The sequence below is a fragment of the Corvus cornix genome, chromosome 2 (assembly GCF_000738735.6).
Source record: "Corvus cornix cornix isolate S_Up_H32 chromosome 2, ASM73873v5, whole genome shotgun sequence".
NCBI lineage: Eukaryota > Metazoa > Chordata > Aves > Passeriformes > Corvidae > Corvus > Corvus cornix.
Window position 1 is genome coordinate 91,090,345 of NC_046333.1, and position 21,643 is coordinate 91,111,987.

Genomic DNA, 21,643 nt, shown 5'->3' on the forward strand with positions numbered 1-21,643 from the left:
TTCCCATGTTGCAGGTTTGTTTTTTCTAAGATCAGGGATTCTTTTTGAGTTACTGTTATAGTACTCAGTACATTTGCAGATGATCAGTTTCAAGAACAGCCATGACTTCAAGGGCCAAGAGGATGGCTAGTTTATTATTTATCGTTGCAGAACAATGCAATCAAGTTGCTCTCTTAAAAACAGTTGCCTGTACAAAAGAAAATAGACAGGTTTTGTTGATAAAGTGGTGCTGGCTATGGCAGCCAAGCCAGATGCTGAATGTGTTATCTTAAGCCATCTGGCATGCCTTGCTTCCACAGTCCAGGAAGGCTGATGTTTGCCAGGTGCCTACAGTGGAGTCCATCCTGAGATATCCTCCTGATGATCCCCAGTAGGAAAATGGAGGTTATTCTTGTATTTCTTGTATCATCATCTCCTTGCATTGCAGCATGAATTGAAAAGGAGCAAAACTTCATGTTTGGTATCTGTAAGCATTCTTTGTTCTTGTCACTTCCAATTTTTTATTTTTAGAGAAGTTCCTAATGGAAGTCACCTTTTTGTTTTAAAAACATACCAGGATTGCTGAAGAAGAAACAGCTGTTGTCTGCCCTGTTATTGATGTTATTGACTGGAATACATTTGAGTACTTGGGAAATGCTGGTGAGCCACAGATTGGTGGATTTGATTGGAGGCTGGTCTTTACTTGGCATAGTACCCCTGAAAGAGAACAAAAACGGAGGAAGTCCAAGACCGACGTCATCAGGTTAATTTTTATGCATCCTGTGAAACTATGAATGTGTTTTTGATTTCACCTGAAAATCAAAGGTGCTGTAAGATACTCGGGAAATGAACATATTACTGAAAATTATGTATTTTGTGTAGTTCCCCCTTTTTTTTTTTTTCAAAATAGCTCTTGCTTACCATGCTCCTGGAAAAAATATTGCTCTAAAAGCTGAAGTTCCTGTGTAATCTTCCATATGGACAACTTATTGCATAGTCTCTTGACTCCTCTAGGCAAACTCTTACAGATGCTTATCAGCACATGGAAAGAGTGTAACTGATTAGCTAATACTAGAGGATGTCCGCTGTGCAAAGCAAAGAGCTTCGTGTTGTAAAAAATGTATCATGGGCAATGATGAAAAGGGAAAAAAATCACTAATCTGATTAAGAAGGTAAAAGTAGTTTTGAAGATTTATTTTTTTCTGTGCTGTAATGATAGTTGTAGTTCACTGTGCTATTTTCAATGGTGAACCATTTTGCCAGTTCTTTACTGGGGTGAAACTATACACCTGCTATCCACCATGGTTTCTTTGAAGGGCTAACTTGCAGAGCTCAGGCTGATGTCTTCATTATGGGTTTTAGTTTTGTTTTATTTTAAGACAAGATGCCATCAATTGGTATTATTGGTCACTCAAAGTTGTATTTTTAGGAGAGGTAAAATAATAGAACAAACAAGGCATCTGGAAAATGGGAATGGTAGACAAGATCCTGAAAGCTGAGCATCTGCCATGTTCAACCTATCCCCATCTGCTGTGGAAGTTGCCGTATTTCAGCAGTTTATTGTGGTAAATTAATGGGTTTGGCATTTTTAATACTGTGATTTTGTTTGTACATTTATCTGTTACCGTATAGACCACAAAAAACATGGAATTATTAATTTTTCTCAGTCTTTTCTAGGTTGCTTATCATATGTGAAATACTCAGTATTTCACAAATATTAATGAACTTACCCTCAACTGAGTGAACTTTCTTTTAAATGGGAAAAGTGAGGTAGTAATTTAGTCTTTCTCAGCATGTATTAGTCCACATCCTCCTTAAAAAAATTCAAAATCGAGTAAATATTTTTAAAACATTTAATTCAAATATGATGCTTTTTTTCTTCATGATAAGAAGAATTGTCTTTGACATGCCAAGAAGAAAATGATGAGGGATAAAGTTTCATGGTAGCCTGAGGATTGTGAGCTCAACAAGTGTCTGGAGAAAGCAGCAGTGCTGAGAGTGGTGTCACCAACAGCTGGGTTTGGAAAGAGAGATCTGGGGGGAAACAGAAGGACTTGGCTGGTTATGGAGTTTCTTATTTTTCCTTCTGTCTTGTCTCATCTCATTCCATTCTTTGAAACAACATATGACAGTGTGAGACAGTGCTGCTTCAAAAAGATAGCTGGTAAAATTAGTTTTGACAGATTAAGAGTAATTGATCACTGTACCTCACATTTGTTTATATTTACCTCAACAGCAATTTAGTAAAATTCATGAAATAACAGCTGAACTTAGTTCTAATCACCATTATATACTTGACACTTTAAAGAGAGTCACCCATAGACTGTAAACAATTACGAACAATATTGAACAAATACAAATTTATGCATGTATGCACACTCTGCCCTTCTGAAAGTACATCCCTTAAGTGCACTGTCACCCTGGGCCTTGTGGTCTTCAAGGAGGAATTAGTTATGACTCCTGATTTCACTTTTTTTTTTTTTTTCCTCCCCAAACTTAGTAAAAAATTTAAGAACATACAGAGGGGTAGATTTTCTTAGAAAGCAAATCTCTTTAGGAGCTATATTTACTTAATAATTGATATCTGAGAGGTTTTTTTCAATTGATATTAGTGGGATCAAGGTTGTTGTTTTTAATTACTAAAGCAGAAATATTTCTTTAATTATTACCCAAGTGAAATAGATAAGGATACAGCACTTAGAATTTCAGAGCCAACTATTCAGCTCTGCCGCAAGGAAGCTAATGTTGTGTTATGTGAAGAGGCTCTTCATTTACACACAAAGACACTGCAGTAGGAAAAAATTATTTTAACACAATATTTTTACATTCTGGTGCTTTTTTCAGATACAGTTTTTTATTAGAAAATTAAATTCAAATGGCCTCATAATAATTGATGGATTTCTCACTGTTACTTTGTATCCAGAAAAGACTGAGAAAATAGAAAATAAAAATATATTGTATTTTTTTATCTGTTCCATTGGTTTAATATTTTTTCTTTTTATTCAATTCAGAGTTACTGTCCTCTTTTATAGGTCTCCAACCATGGCAGGTGGATTATTTTCTGTGAGCAAAAAGTATTTTGATTATCTTGGTTCCTATGACACAGGAATGGAAGTCTGGGGAGGAGAAAACCTTGAGTTCTCATTTAGGGTAGGTGGTTTAATTGAAAGTTTCTTTTCCTCAGAATACAACAAGTTCTTATTTCTTTCTTCATGCCCTTTTACTTAATGAGGTAGCTGTAACGTAAGCAAGTGTTAAGAAGGGCGTATTTTGGAAGGTGTTTATATGAATCTTGTTCTTGCACTTGAGGATAGCTGTGTTTTTCTTCAAAACAGCCATTTTAAAGCAATTTTTAAAAACATGTCTTTGTCTTGAGCTCTAGTATGAAATGTAAAAAGAGGTGTGATACTAGTGGGTGAAGTTTACACCCCGCAGCTTAAAGGAGGTCATTGGGAAGAAGATTTGTAGTTCTTTGATGTGACTCAGAGTTCTTGCTGTGCTTGATGGAGTGAGCAGTTCCCAGTGGGGCAGGAGAAGGCAGCCCCTGTACTAATTTTAAGGCTTCATTCTGTTTCACCTGAGAATAAGTTTGTATAAAGGTTATAAAAGGTGGGAGGGAAGATCTCCAGTAACTGTAGAGCTGTACTGCACAGGAAGCTGGACCAAGTGCTCAGGTGTGAGGCAAATAGCTGTAAGGAAAAGGATTTACAGCAGGAAAAGAGAGGAGACACAGGACAGTCCAGACTGGTTATCAAAGCAGTGTTGTTCCTCCTCAGCTCGGCTGTTACCAGTGCTGTGGCTGATTCCCACTGAGCACTGGCTGCCTATGGTTTGCCTCATATCACACTTAGTTCATTGAAGCAATCCAATGGTGATGTAAGAGGGAAGCTGTAGGGCCACTTTTGGCTTTCAGGGAGTTCACAGCCTATCCTCCTGGATTTCCTGTGTCTGTTCTGCCCATCATCTGTTATATTTGATGGTCATGTTTGCATTTCTGTGAGTCATTGAATTGTGGTACAGGAGGGTTTTTGGTTTTTTTACCAGGTGACAATGATTTCAGGGATAAATAGCATTTTAATGCTACAAAACTACTTTCTTTAGAAAGGAGGCATCAGCAGACTGTCTCTCTTGATGTCTGTGTGTTAACTAGAGAAGCATGGAGTCTTCCTAGCTGTTGTTCTGGTCTCCCGCTGCCTGCAGTGCAGAAATCGTATAAAAGAGGTTATAAAAATAAGGAACAAAAATTATTAGGAATGATAACAAGCACATGCCTAGAGTTGATATGGTTTCTCTCTGGAGGGAGATTTCTCAACTGGAAATGCTGTTTGATCTGAGTTCATGACCACCTCCTTTTCCACTTAGGGAAAAGTTTCTGGCACATAAGCCCAAACACAGCCTACTTAGTAGTCCTGGTCTAGTTCAGCAGGCCTCCACCTGAAGCGCAAAGCAGCTGACACACCTCCATCGGCCCAGTGACCCTCTGAAACAGAAGTCTTTGGTTCCCGTGTATCCAGAGCTGCAACTCCTTGTAGAAAACCTCTAATATGGCACACTTGGCATGCAGTTCTTGGCTTTCTGCTCTTCGTGCTTGCTTTTGGGGAGACCAAGGCTTGCAGACAGCCTGACACCTTCCCTTTGATGCAGAGTGCCCCAGTACCAGCTGATGCTTTAGACTCAGCCTTTCATTGCCATTGACCTCGATGAAGCTCTGGCAGCCAGTCTCGTTTTTTATGTCACTGGTTCCCCTGAGCCAGGACTCCTGGGTGGGGTGCAGCAGCATGTATGAGCAGTGCCTTTACTCCTTCAGCTTGCAGGACTGTGGTCTCCTCATGGGACAGAGGAAGCATCAGAGGCAGCCCAGCACACAGGAGAGGCACAAAGGGAGCAGCAGAGTCCCCAGGAGGCAGTGCACAAGCGTGCTGCCACGCCCTGCGGGGGCTAAGCCAGCACGTGGGTGCAGGTGGATCAAGTGCTCCTGGGAGACAAATGATTTAACAGGACAGACTGTGCAATGGCCAACAAATATGCCTGGCCATGGCAATTTTCCTAGTGCAGATTGCCAGTAGCATCTGGGCATTTGTACACAACATGCTTTGCTCTGTTTGATTTGGAGCCCTTGTACTTGTGCTCTGCGTGGTGAGGATTTTTGCGGAAGAGAGCAGAGTGCTACGATGTTGTTTAACTGCGTTCTTTTGGCTGCCCACAGTGTTCCAAGAGGTCGAAAGGGATAAATCATTGTTAATGTTGTTGTCCTTTTGTTTTCTAGACCTGTCAGACCTGAAAATTAGGAGCAGAGCTACTCAAAACCACTGTAAATTAATTTATTGTTGTTCTCATCTCTGGAAACACCGCTCTCTCCCAATGACATGAAAAGACTTGTCCTCAAGCCTCTTCTCTCTTGCACTTCGATTATTCTGAACTGAAGAAATTCTCTGTGGTTTTGAGAGGTGCAACAAGGACAAAACTTTTGCTAAAAGCATGATGACTAAGAGAGATGGAGGCTACGTGCTGAATGCAGAATCGAGTCAATGTACCTTGATTTGGGATTGCTTAATGCTATTTGGCTGGATAAAATTTCACTTCATAGGCATAATGGGCATTGAAACTCCTCTTTCTGAGGGATTCAAAACATGCTCTTTCATCTTCTCCCTCTTGTACTCAGAGCAAAGGGAACCTGGTTGCAGCTTCCCTCCCCTCTCTGCTCTTGGTCCTGCAAGTGGCACTGCAATGTAAGTTTGTTTCTGGACCAAGGCTTAATATGCCTGTGGTCTGTCCTTCAGCCCACCATGTGCAAAAAGGCCTTTCTTTTCAGAAATGTTATTGCCCATAAGCCTGGATGATATGCCTCAGAACACTCGGGGTCTTCTCTTTTGCAGTATTTTTGTATTGCTTCTTTTTGTCTGGATCTGGAGCTCTGCCTTGTGTTGAGAACACCCAGGATGGGTCCACGTGTCTGGGGTGCCTCTCCACCCAGCCAGCTTCCAGCAGATTGTGCATAAGCACCACAGTGGGGGCTCAGCCACAAGTCATCAAGAAAAATTGTAGCAGAGAGAGCAGCAGAAACATAAAGTTTTCCACATTTTGCCCTTTTTTAGGATGTAGCATCCTTTTTATGTTTTTTATTTCTTCCAGATAGTCTTAAAATGTTAGCATGAGCTGGTAGAGCTTTTATTCTTTAGCATTCAATGACCCAGCACTAGGTCAATTGTCTAGAGACCTGGCAGGGATGGTGATCCCAAGGCGAGATCTGAACATTTTCTGTAGGTTTTCATAATGCTGCCATCTGTCTCTGAAAACAAAAGAAAAGATGCCAATAGCATGCATCAAGATGAAAGTGAAAGTAAAAAAAGGAATGTCACCCTGTTTTCTTATTGAAGTGAAGGAAAAATGTGTGCTTTTGTAATGAGAGCTGTGAATTAGCCAGACCTAGTCAAGAAACAGATCTGCATGTATGTGAGCTTGCAAAATATACATGAAACCTAATATGCTTTTCTGTTACAGAAGGTTGAACTAGTTTTATGGGGAACCTTCTGCAGAGCCACTTATTTAACACTTAGTAATCAATGTTAGTTTCTCTGTTAAATTCCTTGCTTTATTTTATGGCTGTTCATTTGTACCCGATTTTATATAGAGGTCATAATGTTTTCCATTAAAATGAAAGCAAATAAACCTTATGAGATTTTTTTTTAGCTAAAATATATTTAATTTTCTTTTGTGATAGGAGGAGAAGATAATTTTTGTACTTTTTTTATGGAATACATAGAATTTAGTGAGCATTGCTTAGCAGCCTACAGTTATTTTTTAGAGAGCTTTAATTATTAAAAATTCAGCTGTTATGGAATTCTCTTTTTGTCATCAATTATACAGAGGTATGGTCAGTTTGTTTCATTCCTTTGATGTTGCTATCCAAAACCTAATCAGTGGAGATGACACTCATTGATTTCCAAATTTAGAAATTTGAGAGAAATTCTGAGTAACTTTAAAAAAAACCATTAAAGTTAGCAGTCTAAAACCAAGTCCTATCCTGTGTGAGCTGAAAGCCTTCATCTTTTTAGATCCCTAAAAGTTCTGGAGAGAGAGGTGGGAAAAGTCCCGTCACTGATCTTTTGACACTGTTAGCAACAGAGCTTTTATTTGCTGCCTCATAGCTTTCACTCCTGCTGTGTTCATTTGAATAACATATAATTAAAAATGTATGTCTTATACAAGAAGGTTGTCAGGGAGCAAACCTCTACCCCTTAAACCTATCCCAGCTAATTTCCTTTGTCTTCCATTTACAAAGGAATGATGAGCTGCCATTTATGCATGGTTGAATACATGAGCAGAAGTCTAAATCTTTTATGGAAAGTCTATCAGAGCCATTGGTGACAGCCTCAAATTAGTTCAAGTAAAGCAACATGTCCCATCTTTCTCCCATCTGACTAAATTTCAGAAACCTTGTTTCAGGCACCCTCCAGAAACAGGCTGTCTGCCATGTTGTGGTCACAAACAATATTAAATAGGAAATACCCAGCTGTGCTTTCCTTTCAGGTAATCAGACTTGAGGTCAGAACGGGTGACGGGAAAGTGGCTGTGTAGATGAACTGCCAAAAGTCCTTGGTTTTCAGAGGAGAAGGGTGTAATTACAAGAATGTGCACAGAGTGCTGAGGCTAATGGATCCACTTGGTGGTTGTTTCTGGATTTTATCTTATGGGCTGTACATTTCCCGACCAGGGGAGCCAGAGAGGCCGGAGGATATCTATCTCTCCTCAAACCAGACCTTCAGAGCACAAGGGCAGAGTGGTGGTTGGCAGGGTTCTGCCAATTCCACGTTCAGGTGCAAGTACTTCCTTGGCATGAAGCAGGAATATTGGTTTAGATAGGGGAGGTTGTTTCATTGTTGTCAGTTGGACCGCCATAAGTTAGTAGAAGTATTTTGCTTTTTCTTTTCATGTGTTGGTTCTGGGGTACCATTCCTACCTTTCCAAGGGAAAAGATTAGTGTCATCACCAGGCACCTATGTCTCCCTTCTAGATTGGTAAATGTACAAATGGGAGCACGACTGACTGTTCTTCAGTGATATAACAAGCGTACCTGTTTTGTCAAGTCAGCTTTCCAGTAGAATATATAGATGATATATAGATGTATAGATTTCTGATAAGAATTAGTTATCAGCTATCGGTTTCTTTCCGAGATAGCTATTTACATGGTTAATTTGAAAAAGAAACATGCTCCTCTCTTCTCTCTCGTCTCTTCTCTCTCGTCTCTTCTCTCTCGTCTCTTCTCTCTCGTCTCTTCTCTCCTATTTCTCTTTATTTTTTATTTTTCTTCTTTTTTCTTTTTTTCTCTTTTTTAACAATGTCTGCATAACTTATATTGCAGACCACATCGTATCATGAGAAAATAAAATTAAGAAAGGAAATTGCTCTCCAGATAAAACCAGAGATGTGGTTATCTCCTTGTGAACTCAGAGCTAATTACTAAGAGCAACAAGGATGTAATTTTTTCCAGTTTAGTCATCAAATGAGACACAAAATTATTGTTTGTGTTACTTGTAGTATGGTGTATTCTTGAGATGGTGTTATTCTCACACAGGCTTATTGTTACTATATCCTTGAGCTTGCAAAGACTCAAATTAATGATACACAAAATGTCATTCTTTGCTCAGATATGGCAGTGTGGAGGAAGTCTTGAGATCCATCCTTGCTCCCATGTAGGTCACGTTTTCCCCAAACAAGCTCCGTACTCACGGTCCAAAGCTTTGGCAAACAGTGTGCGTGCAGCTGAAGTGTGGATGGATGAATACAAACAGCTTTATTACCACCGCAACCCACACGCTCGCCTGGTGAGTTCAGCTTCATTGTTCCTGCAATTTCGGTAGCGTTTGTTTTCAACCTACTAACTATTGATTAAGCTAATATTTAACAGGAAGTGCTTTTCATGTTTATTTCTTATTTCTTCTGAAACTTCTTCCCAGGCATAGAATAAGTGTATGATTTTTAATTGCTTGGAAAAAATTAGAAATTCTGTAAGAGTACAAGGTGGCCCAATCTGTGTCAATATTAAATGAATGAATTAATAAATGAAAGAATAACGTGAAGTGAGGTGATCAAAGCAAGGAGAATTGTGCACTTCTGGGAAATGCCTGATACAGGATTCTCTCAAAAAGAATTATAGACACACAATTAATGAACGCAAATCAACACGTTTCAGTGGACAGTAGTACAGCATGGTAACAATATTTAGCAAAATTACCTGTCTTGTGATAATTGTAAAACTTTGGACTGATATAAAATAAAATAGATTTTTCTGTTTGATTTACTGCTCCACCATGTTTAGTTAAGAAAAAAGAAAAAAAAGCAAAACCAAAATCAATATTAAAAAGATTAATTAAAATCAGTCGTGGGAGCTCAGATGAAAATGTTCCTAATAAAATGTTTCAAGTATCAGTTCTGTTGGTTTTGGAGGTTCTTTTAAGTTAGTGTTTATATTTGCCTTGAAATGAAAATACAAGATCATTTGTTGCAGAATTTTTAAGGATAATTATTACTGTGAAAACTGAGTATGTCAGAACAGTAAAGCAGTGTGCAAATTCATAACTTGGATGTATTTATCATGAGGGGCCTGAAGGCTGGAAGACAGTAACACTGCAATGTCCTTACAGTGTCTAGAAAGGAATTAAATGAACTTCTGGCACAAGGTCCAAAATTCAGGCCCCAAAAAAATCATTGTCTGCTGTTGCTTGTTTCTGGAAGGGCCTGATCTCTCCAGAATGATCTCTCTGCATGGAAAGTTTGCGAAACACTGCCTTTCTGGTTCTGTGTCTGGGGTGGGCTGCTGGGCACCTGTCTCTTTCTGCACTGGATCAGAGCTGAGGGACCAGTGTGGGGCACAGGGAGTCCCCAGCTCATCTGAATGGCCAACCCCAATAGACACACCAGGGGAAAACTGCTCTTGAAAACATGAGGCTTTTAAAAGATATGCTGGAGAAGACAAATTTGGTTAGCTTTCATCTTGTGTTTCTTTGGATTAAATTGGGTAATTAGATTATTATAGTCCACACATTTGTAATAATTGGTTTACGTTAACATCGTAAAAGCCATTTAGGTTTTATTATCAGAGTCTGACTTGGAGAGAAATATGGGATTCACCCATAGGCAACGCCAGGCTGATTTCAGCTTGTCATACACAAAAAAGAGCAATAAACACTGACAATTTTTCTTGTAAAGTGCTGGGAATCTTACATTACATGTGTGTAATGACAGAACTTTAACTTTAAAGGATATTTCTGTGACAGTATGGGAAGTTTCGTGTATTGTCTTACTGTAACACAGTGGATTCAAGCTGAAACTCATGCGGGTTTTTTTTCCCCGTATCAAAACAGCTGCTGCTAAACTTTAGTTTCCATAATACTCTGTGCACCACTTGTTGCAGCAGTTGAGTTCAGACCTTTTTACTTCATCAAACCCAAATATTCAGTTCTGTAGCATAACAGGAAAATGATTGATGCTGCAAAAATTGGTTCCATGAAGTTTCACTTCAAGATTAACGTTCAGACCTCTGAGCTAATACATCATGCTGTTTGTTTATTCAAACAGGCATCTCTGCCTCTGCTTTACAACTGCTTTGTGTTTTCAGTGGTATTTCCACAACTTTGAGAAATGCAAATACATTTGTGGTCTGATGTAAGAGTGCGTCAAGTGACCTGTAAAAATCTGGGGGCTGCAAACGCTATCTCATACCTGACTATCTGAAGTCCCTAGTCAATACAAAGAGAGGCTTTTGAAGACAGACATAAAAAGATGTGAACTCTGCTCCAATCCATAGACGGGGAAAAGTCGGCAGTGAAAGCTTTTCTCTGGAGGTTTAAGATTTCATACTCCCCACCCCTCAAAAGGATGAAGTTCAAAGGATGCATTAGCAGATTTTACGAATTTCATCACTTAAGTGTAAAACTGTACAGGTAATTTGCAAATGGATGGTGGTATAATTTAAAATCCTCAAGATTCATTCTCTGCTTTTGAGATTTTCAATTATCTATCTAAAGGAAGTTTTATTTTCCAATATGCCTTCTCAGTCTCCAGCAATCTGTATTCAAGGGCTTCCTCACTTGCAGATTCAGGGAGTTTGCTCAGACAAACTGTCTTCTAGAATATTTTAAAGTTTTACTTGCACAGTTCCAATTCTTTTTTGTCAACATTTAACAAATGTAAGGATAATGAAATCAAATCCGGCACCCAAACATGGTGATTTTTCCTGGCTAGATATCCTACTCATCACTGTAGCATACGGTTCCTAATAATGTATACAGATAATTTAAAAGAGCATCTGTTCTGGATCGGGTTTTTTTAATCTTTTTTTAAGTTTTTTTTCTTCTTTTTTTTTTATTTTTTTTTTATTTTTTTCAGGAGCCATATGGAGATGTGACAGAAAGGAGACTTCTACGAGAGAAGCTGAAATGTAAGGACTTCAAATGGTTCTTGGAGAACGTATATCCAGAACTTCACGTACCCGAGGACAGACCAGGTTTCTTTGGAATGGTACGAGACTGCTGAGAAGGGGGCCTACTTGCGGTTCTCTGAGCTCTCCTACTAAGTCAGTGTGAAGGTGTTTTTGTGCCAAAATTAGTGTCAGAATTTGGTAGAATTCAGTTAAAATTGGTAGACTTTAAAATGTGGTCTCTATCAGAATCTTTATTTAAGGGAATGCTGTTTATGAAGGAGTTCTGTGACAGAGTAGGAGAACAGGTAAGGTTGCCAGGAATTACTCTTTTTAAGTGACATCTTGGGACTGTTAAAGGCAGCAAAGAATGAGGTTTTTATTTCTTGAAACGTTGCATAACAAAAAAAGAGAACAGTAAAGTGTTTTATTTTAGTTGTTGAATTGAAAAGGAAAAGAGTGTTCTTTAACACATGTGTTTGTGCATTTTGTCTGATGAAAACTATGATGCTCTGGTGATGGGAAGAAGAGCTGGTGCTAAGTGCTTCCAGATCATAGGGGATTCTGTATATCAAAACCAACATATTATTAATTTTTAATCTGGAGGTCACTTTAGACCAGCAAGGATTCACATGCAATGGGTTCAATATCAGAATCCTCTTCTCTTTTTAAGAGTTGACAGCTCTGTATGCTTCTTGGAGCTTACAAATAAATATAAACTATAGCTCCATGTACATCCATAGCTCCATTACTGCAATCTCATTTGGAAGGGATGAAGGCAGAGATGTTGCAGCAAATACCTGTTTCCTCTGAAAAATCACCAGATACCTGCTGCATGTTAGGAACACAAAACTGCACCTTTCCACCAGGCAAAGATGTATCCAATACCTTCCTGATTACCAATGCCACACTGACTTAAAAGTACTTTTGCTGGTAACTTGATCACTCTGCAGATCCAGCTAAACTGCATTCCCACACTGCTGCATCACATCCAGCCCTTGTCTTGCTGCCATCTGCCCTTCAGTTACTCAGCCTCTGCTGAATCTCCTTCAGGAATGGAAAAAAAAGTCTAATGTGGATCGGGTTGGACATACAAAGCATTCAGGACATACAAAACATTCAGGAACCAAGTCTCCCCACAGTCTGCCCTAACAGCTTTGTAACTTATTGAATGAAAAAGATCCTAGTGGGGAAATGCTGTGGTTTCCCTTGGGGAGCTGTATTTCCCCTGGGGAGCTGTGGGAGTTCCCACAGGGAGTGCACCAGCTGTCAGAAAAGCCCTTAGGAGCCTCTGGGAGAATTGCCACCCTCCTCCATTTGTCTTGGAGCTTGCAGGAGAGGTGGTATCTGTGTGATCACTGGCGTGGAAGGTATTACCCACCATTATCCAGTATCTTGAACAAACCCTGGTACAACATTGCTTCTGTTTTTGCCCTTTTCTGCTGGATTTCCACTGACAAGGTCTGAGACTGTTGAAGCAGTAAGATATTGTAAGACTTACCTTCCAGGAGCATTTCAGGAATTTTATTCTTCCCTCCACCCCCATCCTTCCCCCTCCAAAGGAAAGGGTTAGACTGGTGCCAGTGATAGTGCTTCAGCCTCCTGGGGAAGAGAAGGGATTTGTGCAGTTTCTTTTATGATTTAATTGTCATTCTCAGGTAAAGGGTTGACAGTACCTAGAAATAATAACTCTTGTTCAGAGCTGCTTGAGGTATCTAGAGTGTAATTTAGGTGTGCTCTATATATTTCTCTAAAAACAATTCATAAATGCTGTCATCTAGTCGTGAGCATAATAAGAATACACCACTTTTTGGGAGGAGGAAGAATTTAAAATGTGATTGAAATACAGTTGTACTCTGAGAAACTGAGAGTGCAGAAATGACACCTACTGATTCAGCTGATTTGTGGATATTGAGTCCCATCTGCTAGCTTCAATGAATCACTGATGGTGTTCTTTACTCCCGCCTTAGCTGTGCAGTGCTTTTCTGGTCCACAAAAATACTGTGTTTAAAAGTGTCAGCTTTGGTAATAGCTCAACTTAGTGTGAGGTTATTTAATTGTTCAAAGAGAGTATGGGGATTTTTACCTCCCTTAAAAATCTTTTTACTTTTGAACTGAAGTTGAAAATGTTTCTAAGATTACCCATACATCACCCATGTGTTATTCAAACAGAGTCAAGAATTACTGAGCAGCATTCAGTGCTGTGGACTGACAAGCAGACTCTTGTGCTACATTTTTTTTCTTGATACATAGATAAAAATATCCATACTACCCTTAATTGTCTAAAAGGCTAGCTGCCTAAAACTTTACTTAAACATACTGAATTATGAACCTTTTTGCCTGAGATATGATTGCTTTCCTGCAAACTGCCTGAGACCTAGAAATGAGATAAATATCTTCTTGCTTCTTCTTGGGCTTCAAGCAGCTCTGGAACTTTGTGGGACATGAACCTTTTGACTTGAATAATTTCTTTGCGGGGGCAAGAAGGAGTGAAGCTGGTAGGCACTCAGTGGGTTAAAATAAGATGATGTCAGCACTTCTGGAAAGGCTGATAATACCTTTTAGAGCACTGATGTATCCTTTTCTGGCACAGCATCTGGTTTGGCCATCCTTCAGCATGTACTTACTGGCAGAGTGGATAGCTGTGCTTTGGTAGGTGTGAAATTGTAACAAGACTTGAGCCCCAGCTCTGCACAGATTGCCCACCTAGACAGCGCAGACTAGGTCAGCTTACAAATCCTAGCTACCCTGGGAAGGGACGGTGTGGGCATCTGTAGGAAGAACTTTGAGCCAGCTGGTGTGCTCAGTGTTAGTCAGTCTGGTGACACTGCTGCATTGTGCATCTGGATGAAGACAGAGGAACTGGGCAGCTCTGTGATCTTTTCATGTTATTGGTGACCGTGGAAAGGCATGGCTGCAAAGCAAGGGAATAGTCAGGGCTCTTCTCTTCTCTAAGGTACATATTAGGTATTGTTGGAATTGAGGTGCATATCTGAGGATAAAGAGTATGGTCAGTCAGTGAATTTGGCTTTGAACTTGGCATCAAGATTATTTTTAAAAAAGAGAGGTGACACAAAAATCGGGATTTTGCTCTAATTTTCTGTACGTTTGGTCGCTTGGCAGTGAGACTATACTACGTTCTGACACCATAATTTTTTCTTTGTTCTTCTCAGTTTCTAGCTGATATTTCTTCCAGCTGAATGTGAAGCAACTAAGCTGATAGATTTCTGTTGTGACTTTCCATCCAGTTGCTCTTTCTGCCATCTATCTGTAAAGGCATCTGTCACTGACTGAATCAGCTAGGAAATCAAAAACTTGAATTTTTCTTTTGACAGCTTCCTTCCCCATTTTCCTCCATGACCATCTCATCTTCATTTCCAAGTACTCAGTCATCATTTTCTTTTAATTTAGGCTAGATATAACCTTAAAAAAAATCAGAAGGAAGATTTTAAACTGTGCCTTTAAAACTATGAAGAATTTTGTTTTGCTGCATCATGAAAGAGAACATTATTTAAATTATCTAAGGAACACATGGTATATATGGTCAGGCTTGTAGAATAAGAGAGCAATGTGGTTTAAATTACATAATCAAAGATATTATTGCATGTCTGTTGTTCCAAGTTCTCAGAGGTATCGGGGTCCCTTCTCTAGGATATACCTCTAAAACTGCATTATAATCCAATTTGTAGAGCTGCCACTTGAGATTGAAATGGTAGCCAAGATTAGGACTGACTAGATCTGGAGATCTTATGCCCATCACAGGAAAACATGCACCACTTGGTTGGCTGTACAGCCTCTGAAAGCTTGGGAGAGGCTTTCTAAAAGGAATTCAAGTGTTTGATAGTAATCTCAAGTGAACATATCATTGTTTGAACCACATGTTTATATGTTTTTGAGCCTCCCAGGGAGATCTGGACTTGCTGGGGTGAGCCAGGGAATCCAACAGCAGTGTGTGGGTCTTACAGAGGATTTTAGTTATCAGTGCCTTTTCAGCACTGGCCTTAAGAAGTTAACAGGTGATATGACAATAGCATTCACTCAGTAGAATCATTCCCTGTGACTCCTTGGATTACCTTTGAGGTAAAAGCTTATGTTTGATCAGTACTAGTGAAGCTGTTTGGCTTGCTGCAAATTCATATCTTACTGTGTCCCACAGTATCATCTGTCCATATCACTAATAGATCAGCACCACTGCCACACTGGCAGAATAAAGAGGATTCTGATCTATTTTGTGGATATAGAGGAAGGTTGGCAGCGCTCCACTGGCCGTATTTATCAACCAATGTAATGAAGGTTTAATGTCAAAAATCTGTTGTTGATGGTTTGTTTACAATGGACATTGTCTTAAAAAAATGCAAGCCCAAACTAAGAATTATTCATAGAATGACATCTGTATTGTGTAGTTATATGCAAGAGTCCAGATGTTAGGAAACAACAGATTTAAATTTCTCCAAGCAGTACAGGATAAGGTCTAAGGTGAATATCTCAGCAGTTGCTGTTTGTTACCTGTCTCAGCCTCCAAACAATGGTAACTACATGGCATGTGAGTAACACCAGCAATGTTTCAATAGGAGACACATGCTGTAGAAAGACACAGCCAATAGTCCTGCATGGGTAGAATGTTGTAGATCTGAACGATGTGTTTCAACGGCAAGGTGATCAACATTTTTTCTTGCTTCTGTTTCTCTAATGCAGCACTCTGCAAAAGAACTAAGGTAAGTCACAGAGAAAATTTTGTTCTTATTGCATGACTTGTTTATAGTGGATGTGGGAATAAACATAGCTTCAAAAATGAGTGTATGATCACTGTTTTGATAGAGCTGTTGTACATAAAAGAAACTTAAACTGTATATTCTCATTTAACAAGAGAGAAATATTTTGCAATTTCTCTCATACTTTGTTTCTGCCTTTGAACAGAGAGTAGGTTTGTGGTTTTTGTTGTTGTTTTTTTAATAAATGATGCTGCAGCCAGATTTTCAAATCTTTCTGTGTCATTTCAGATCAGGTAATTTAAAAGCTTTGAATATACTATTCCTACTAATTAGATCTTAAATACAAATTGGACTTCCTGATGTAGTGTGGGTATATCTACCAATGTCTGACAAAATAGAAGAGCCAGGTCAAAATATAGATCATGTATGTGTAGGAGAATGTCAGCACATATTACAAGCATTTATGCATGAAACAGAAAAAGGAGAGAACATAACATGGTAACACCCTGGAGTACAGCCTCATGTTCAAACCACCTGAAATGAAGCTTAAGTTTAGTAAGCTTTTACACAGCTTTTGTTATTTGTGTTTGAGCATTGAGTAACATGCATAGGAGAGTTACTGTAGTTCTGGTGGTGCACGGCATTTTCAAATAGATTATTTAAAAATTCAGGCCCCAAATGGGAGCTCACACTTGAGCGCGTGCCAGGGGCTGATGGCAAAGAGCAGTAGTGAAGGCATTGGATTGCCTGGAAGGGCATCATGGATAAGGGCTTTGCTGCCCTTGTAGCCAGTAGACAGACAAGCAGAGTCATACATTATTAAACATACTAATGGGAGACCCTCTGTTCCTGAAGACAGTTGCTGACAACAACTGTAGAGATAAAATTACCATTTTATGTGGTTATGACTTTTAAGTTGATGTCTCCTGATGTAGAATGTAGAAACATGAGAAGCTTATTGTTTGGTTTATGTAGTTCCATGGCAGTGTTAAAAATAGTCTCTGTAAGACGCTTCTCTTTCCTGTTTTTCTAAGTGTAATTCTTGCCTCCTATTAGGAAGGTAAACAAAATGTTTTCTTTTGACTGTTCAAGGAGGGTTGCAGTGGTCTAATGTGGGAGTGAGCACAAAGCAGTGGAAAGAGGATGTTGGGTAGCACTCAAAGTAGAAGTTGGCAAAGCAAACATAGATAGAACACAAGTATTAAATTTTCCAACTTGTGTGGTTTGCTCTGTGGTGGGTTTAGGCCCTGTAGTTTGTCTTTTTTGTTTGGTTTTAGCCTCCTGCAATCCCTATGTGTCTGGTTATTTTCCACATTAAGAACTCAGGATTCGATTATCATGACTAGGGAAGAGCAGTGAAATTACACCTTGCTGAACTAACTCTTCTGAGATTTACTCTGCTTGTTCCTTTTGTCTGTGATATAATTACACTCAGTAACAGGGGCATTCAGCTTCTTGTTTACAGAACTTATTCTGCTCTGTGTAATTTCAAATTTGGTTATGTGGCTAATACCGGGAATCAGTGGTTATGTCATTGTGTATTTTCAATTACTTTTGCCTCCTGAATACTTAAATGCAAATCCTTGTTAACTAGCCTGCTGTTTTTAAAGTTAGCTAACTTAATATTTTAAAATTTAATCTAAAAGTTATGCACCTCTTCTGTCAGAGATCAGCAACATGAATAAAGAGCATTTAATACCACACCTAGTGTCTCTTTCCAAAGATACATTTTTGCCTACTTTCATGATTTCTGATTCTAAAATCTTTCTTGTTCTGCCTCAAGAGGGTACTGGTGTCCTTTAGAGAACAAATCCTCCTAACATTTCACATTTGACAAACTGAGAAAAGTGTGTAGTCCTCTTTTCATAAGAAAATTGAACAAATAGATCCTGGGGGAAGAAGGCATGGCAGACTCTTGTTCTGCATGAGTTGCTGGCTTGTTGGGTTTCAACATAGTTTTTCATAGTTTCTACCTATTTCCTTTGCAAATACATTGGAACACAGTGTCGTTCCTAGGGGAAGCCATCGTGTCTGCCTTCTTCAATGCTCAAAGTCAAGACGGTCCAGACAGTTTTATTTCACATTAGTCTGAGAAATTTTACCATTCCGTCCCTTTGATCTATTCCAGTTAATGTGCACCAGCTTTGGGATGGATCTCAGAGCCCAGCAGGAGGGCTGTAGAGTGACTACAGAATACCTTCCTTACTTTAGACTAATATTTTAAAATATTCTTTTGTTTTGATTAGCTGAAGAATAGAGGAATGGAAAACTTCTGTTTTGATTATAACCCTACAAATGAACACCAAGTAACTGGACAGAGGGTCATACTCTACCCATGCCATGGCATGGGACAAAATCAGGTAAGAATAATGTTTTATTTTCACTTTGACTAACACTTATGGTTGTAATGTAAGGAAGTGTGGTAAAGTCATTGCAGTAATGCTCAGAGCATGTGTTGCCAACAAGAAGGTGATCTTAGCTCAAGTTTTAATTCTTGCTCTAAATGCTTTTTATTTTGATGTATCTTCAGGTCAGATTTTCTTCATTCTGAAGATGTGTCTACCCAGCCCAGGGAACTCATGCATACCTTTATTATGCCTTTCCACAGGGCTCCTTAGCAGGGGTTAATAATACATCAGTGCAGCTATAGTGTTCACTCATCTCCAAAACCCCTCTGAGCTTCTGTCTGTCCATGCCTCTAAAACTCTTAATAACATTGCCAGCCTCACCTAGTTCCACCCCTGTCTGTCATCATGTCTCTTCCTTGTGGTGCTTGTATAACTGCACAAGAGGTTTTGGACCACATCTTCTCCAGTACTACACTCTACAGAAATGTCCTCCTGGGCTTGGGCTCCACAGTCCTGGAGAGAAGGGGTTCTCTTTAACACTTCCATTCTTGCTCTCTTGGTTTTAAGTTCTGAAGCTGAAAATGCTGGTGTCTTTGTCCATGTTGACTGAAACTGTGTGTGGCAGTGGTTAGTGTTGATGCCCATAAACTTCTCTGTGTAATGCCATGGTAAAAGTGTTGTGGGGCACTGTGTGCCAAGCTAGAATGGCTGTTTTGCATAGTTTTGAGTGACCACCCTCCAGAATTGAAGTTTGGTGTTTGGTGTGGGGTGTGTACTTGCCTGTCTATCTTCATTTTTGGCTTCTAACCCAGATTAGACTAAACACAGTACTTGAGATATGGTCTCATCAGTGACAAGTACCAAAGGTTTTGTGAGACCTCTGGTACATAACCCTATGTCAGCTTGAGTGGCTTGACTGTTTGGGTCCTTTTTTAAAAGAAATTAATCCAAACATGCAAGTAGGAATGTTTGGAAAAAAAGAAAAAAAAGGAAAACAAAGTTTGGAAAGAAACCAGAGATGTGCCAGATAAGCTGTGTACCTGCTATCATTCTGAATTCTGCTTTTAAAAAACCATAAAAGCTTGAGGACTGTTAAACAAGTCTGTATTGAGGAGAAAGCTTCTAATATGAATTACATTTTGCATGAGAAAGGGAAAAGAAACAACAATGTACTTCAGATCTTAAAAGGAAATAGATTTGTTGATGATAGCAAGTTTATTGCCTAAACTATTATAACTAGAACTAGTTAGTATTATTTATTAGCTCTTGTTTGGTTTATGTCTTAAGTTTCCTAATATTTCTGCCCTGGTGGCCAATATGTGGGGGAAGGCAGGAGGAGAATCTTGCACCATAAAAGCCAAAGCATCTCAATACTGACAGATGTATGCCAATTATGCTAAGCCCCACCTCATCCCTTTTACTCCCTCAGTTCAGTTTCATGCCCAAGTTAAGCATACTTCTACAGATCTGTATAGAAGAGAAGTTAACAATCAGATAACCCTGTCAAGCCACTTTCTTATAAGTAAGAGTTGATTGCTTTTGCAGATTAAGAAGTATTTCATGTATAGGATTACCTGGTAACATGCCAAAGGTATTTATAGATTTTTTTTTTTCCTTGTATGGCAAATTACAGAGAGGAGAGGGGTTGCATTTTTTGTATTTCTCTGAGCAAAGAGTTTGCTTAAATTTCATCCCCCGCCAAAAAATAAAGGCATAGGATAAAGGGTGAAAGCAAAAGAGAAGTATAATTGAGAGATGAATTGTCATGGGATGACATTTTTACGGTTATCCTTTGTTTAGCTAGCACTAAGAGATTAACTGAATTTACTGCAAGATATCACATCACTGGATATTAATGCTCTTCCATCTCTGCTGATGGTGCAATGCATCTGTGTACCTGCGGTAGCAGGCGCCAGGCTGAAAGCAGCGACACTCTCGGAGCTGTGCAAACCACTCCCTCTGCTGGCATGCGAGCAGGAGGAGGAAGGAGAAATGGAGAAACTACCTGACTGCAATATAAACCAATAAAGGAAAATATGAGATGACTCAAGAGAACTGTAGAGCCTGAGGAGGGAAGGCCAGACACAGGAAATGGGTAAAACAAGACTAGTGAAATGGACAAAAGCATGGGACGGCTGGCAGGAGCCAGGGAGAAAGGGCCAAGGTGACAAAGGACTCTAATAATTTGGGATAGAGGTTCGGCAACAGGTGATGAGCATGATAGAGGAAAGAGTAAGACAGGGAGTGAACCAAGCAGAGTCTTTGGAGAACATTTTAGTGGAAAGGGGCAGCGTCACTGAACATCGGAGCTGAGATACCAGTTGCAAACGGGGGCGTGAGTAGGGGTGATAGGTAGTTGCAAGAGAATAAGTGGACAGCAGGAAGAGTTATGGGTGGGGGGGACAGAGGAAGGCTAAAATAAGACAAGATGTAGAAACACAAGTGAGATGTGAAATGAAGTTGGGGTTGCTGGACTTGCAGATCACTTTTCTGGCTCATAAGCAGCTGTGAAACCTACCAGCAGGACATTTCTCTCCATTTCTTTCCTGTCCCACCACCTTGTTGACAGTCATTCTGGAAAGGTAGCAGGCTGTTCCTTGTGGTGTGAATTCCTAGGCAGGTGACACTGTCAGGACCAAAACAGTCAAATCTTCCACATTTACATCCATCACTGTCTGCTGATGAAATGATTGTGGCAAGCTTTGGTATTCCTCTAGTATCAACAACCACAGACGTTCAGAGATGTTTACTGACAACTGGCAGCCCTTAACTTTTGTTTGGCCCCTTGGAAGGGAATCTGCCATCCTAATTCCAAACTCTTCCTGCCTTTTCTCCTTGAGTTTGTTCTCATCACTCCACTAATTACCTATATAGAGTTTTAGCAGCAAACCCTCATTCCAAGCTTCACCCCAGTTTCCTGTAGGGGACAACTGCAAAACTCTTCTCACTGGAAACAAATCTCCACTTAGTGACCTCTGAATATTTGTGTGCACTGTGCCGAGAGGAGAGACCTCTGTGCTCTTGGTTAATTATAAGGTCCAGCACCTTCTCCTGTTTTACATCTCAGTGAATAAAACCACTCTCAGAAAACTAAAGTTCCTGGTAGTTTATTGCTGTTCTTCCTTGAATCCGTGGTCTAATTGAGAGGGTTTCCTTGACTCCTTTTGTGTGAGCATGAAAAAACT

General features: G+C 39.6%; 1 protein-coding gene across 1 annotated transcript in view; it reads left to right on the forward strand.

Moving 5' to 3' along the window:
• The window catches only part of GALNT12 (polypeptide N-acetylgalactosaminyltransferase 12), a 46,395-nt gene that overhangs the window by 17,466 nt on the left and 7,286 nt on the right, over window positions 1-21,643 (forward strand). The window contains exons 4-8 of the mRNA XM_010394003.3: window positions 557-742; window positions 3,012-3,129; window positions 8,628-8,804; window positions 11,368-11,499; window positions 18,357-18,470. Of these exons, the coding sequence (XP_010392305.2) occupies window positions 557-742; window positions 3,012-3,129; window positions 8,628-8,804; window positions 11,368-11,499; window positions 18,357-18,470 (727 nt within the window). The remainder of the gene's footprint in view (window positions 1-556; window positions 743-3,011; window positions 3,130-8,627; window positions 8,805-11,367; window positions 11,500-18,356; window positions 18,471-21,643) is intronic.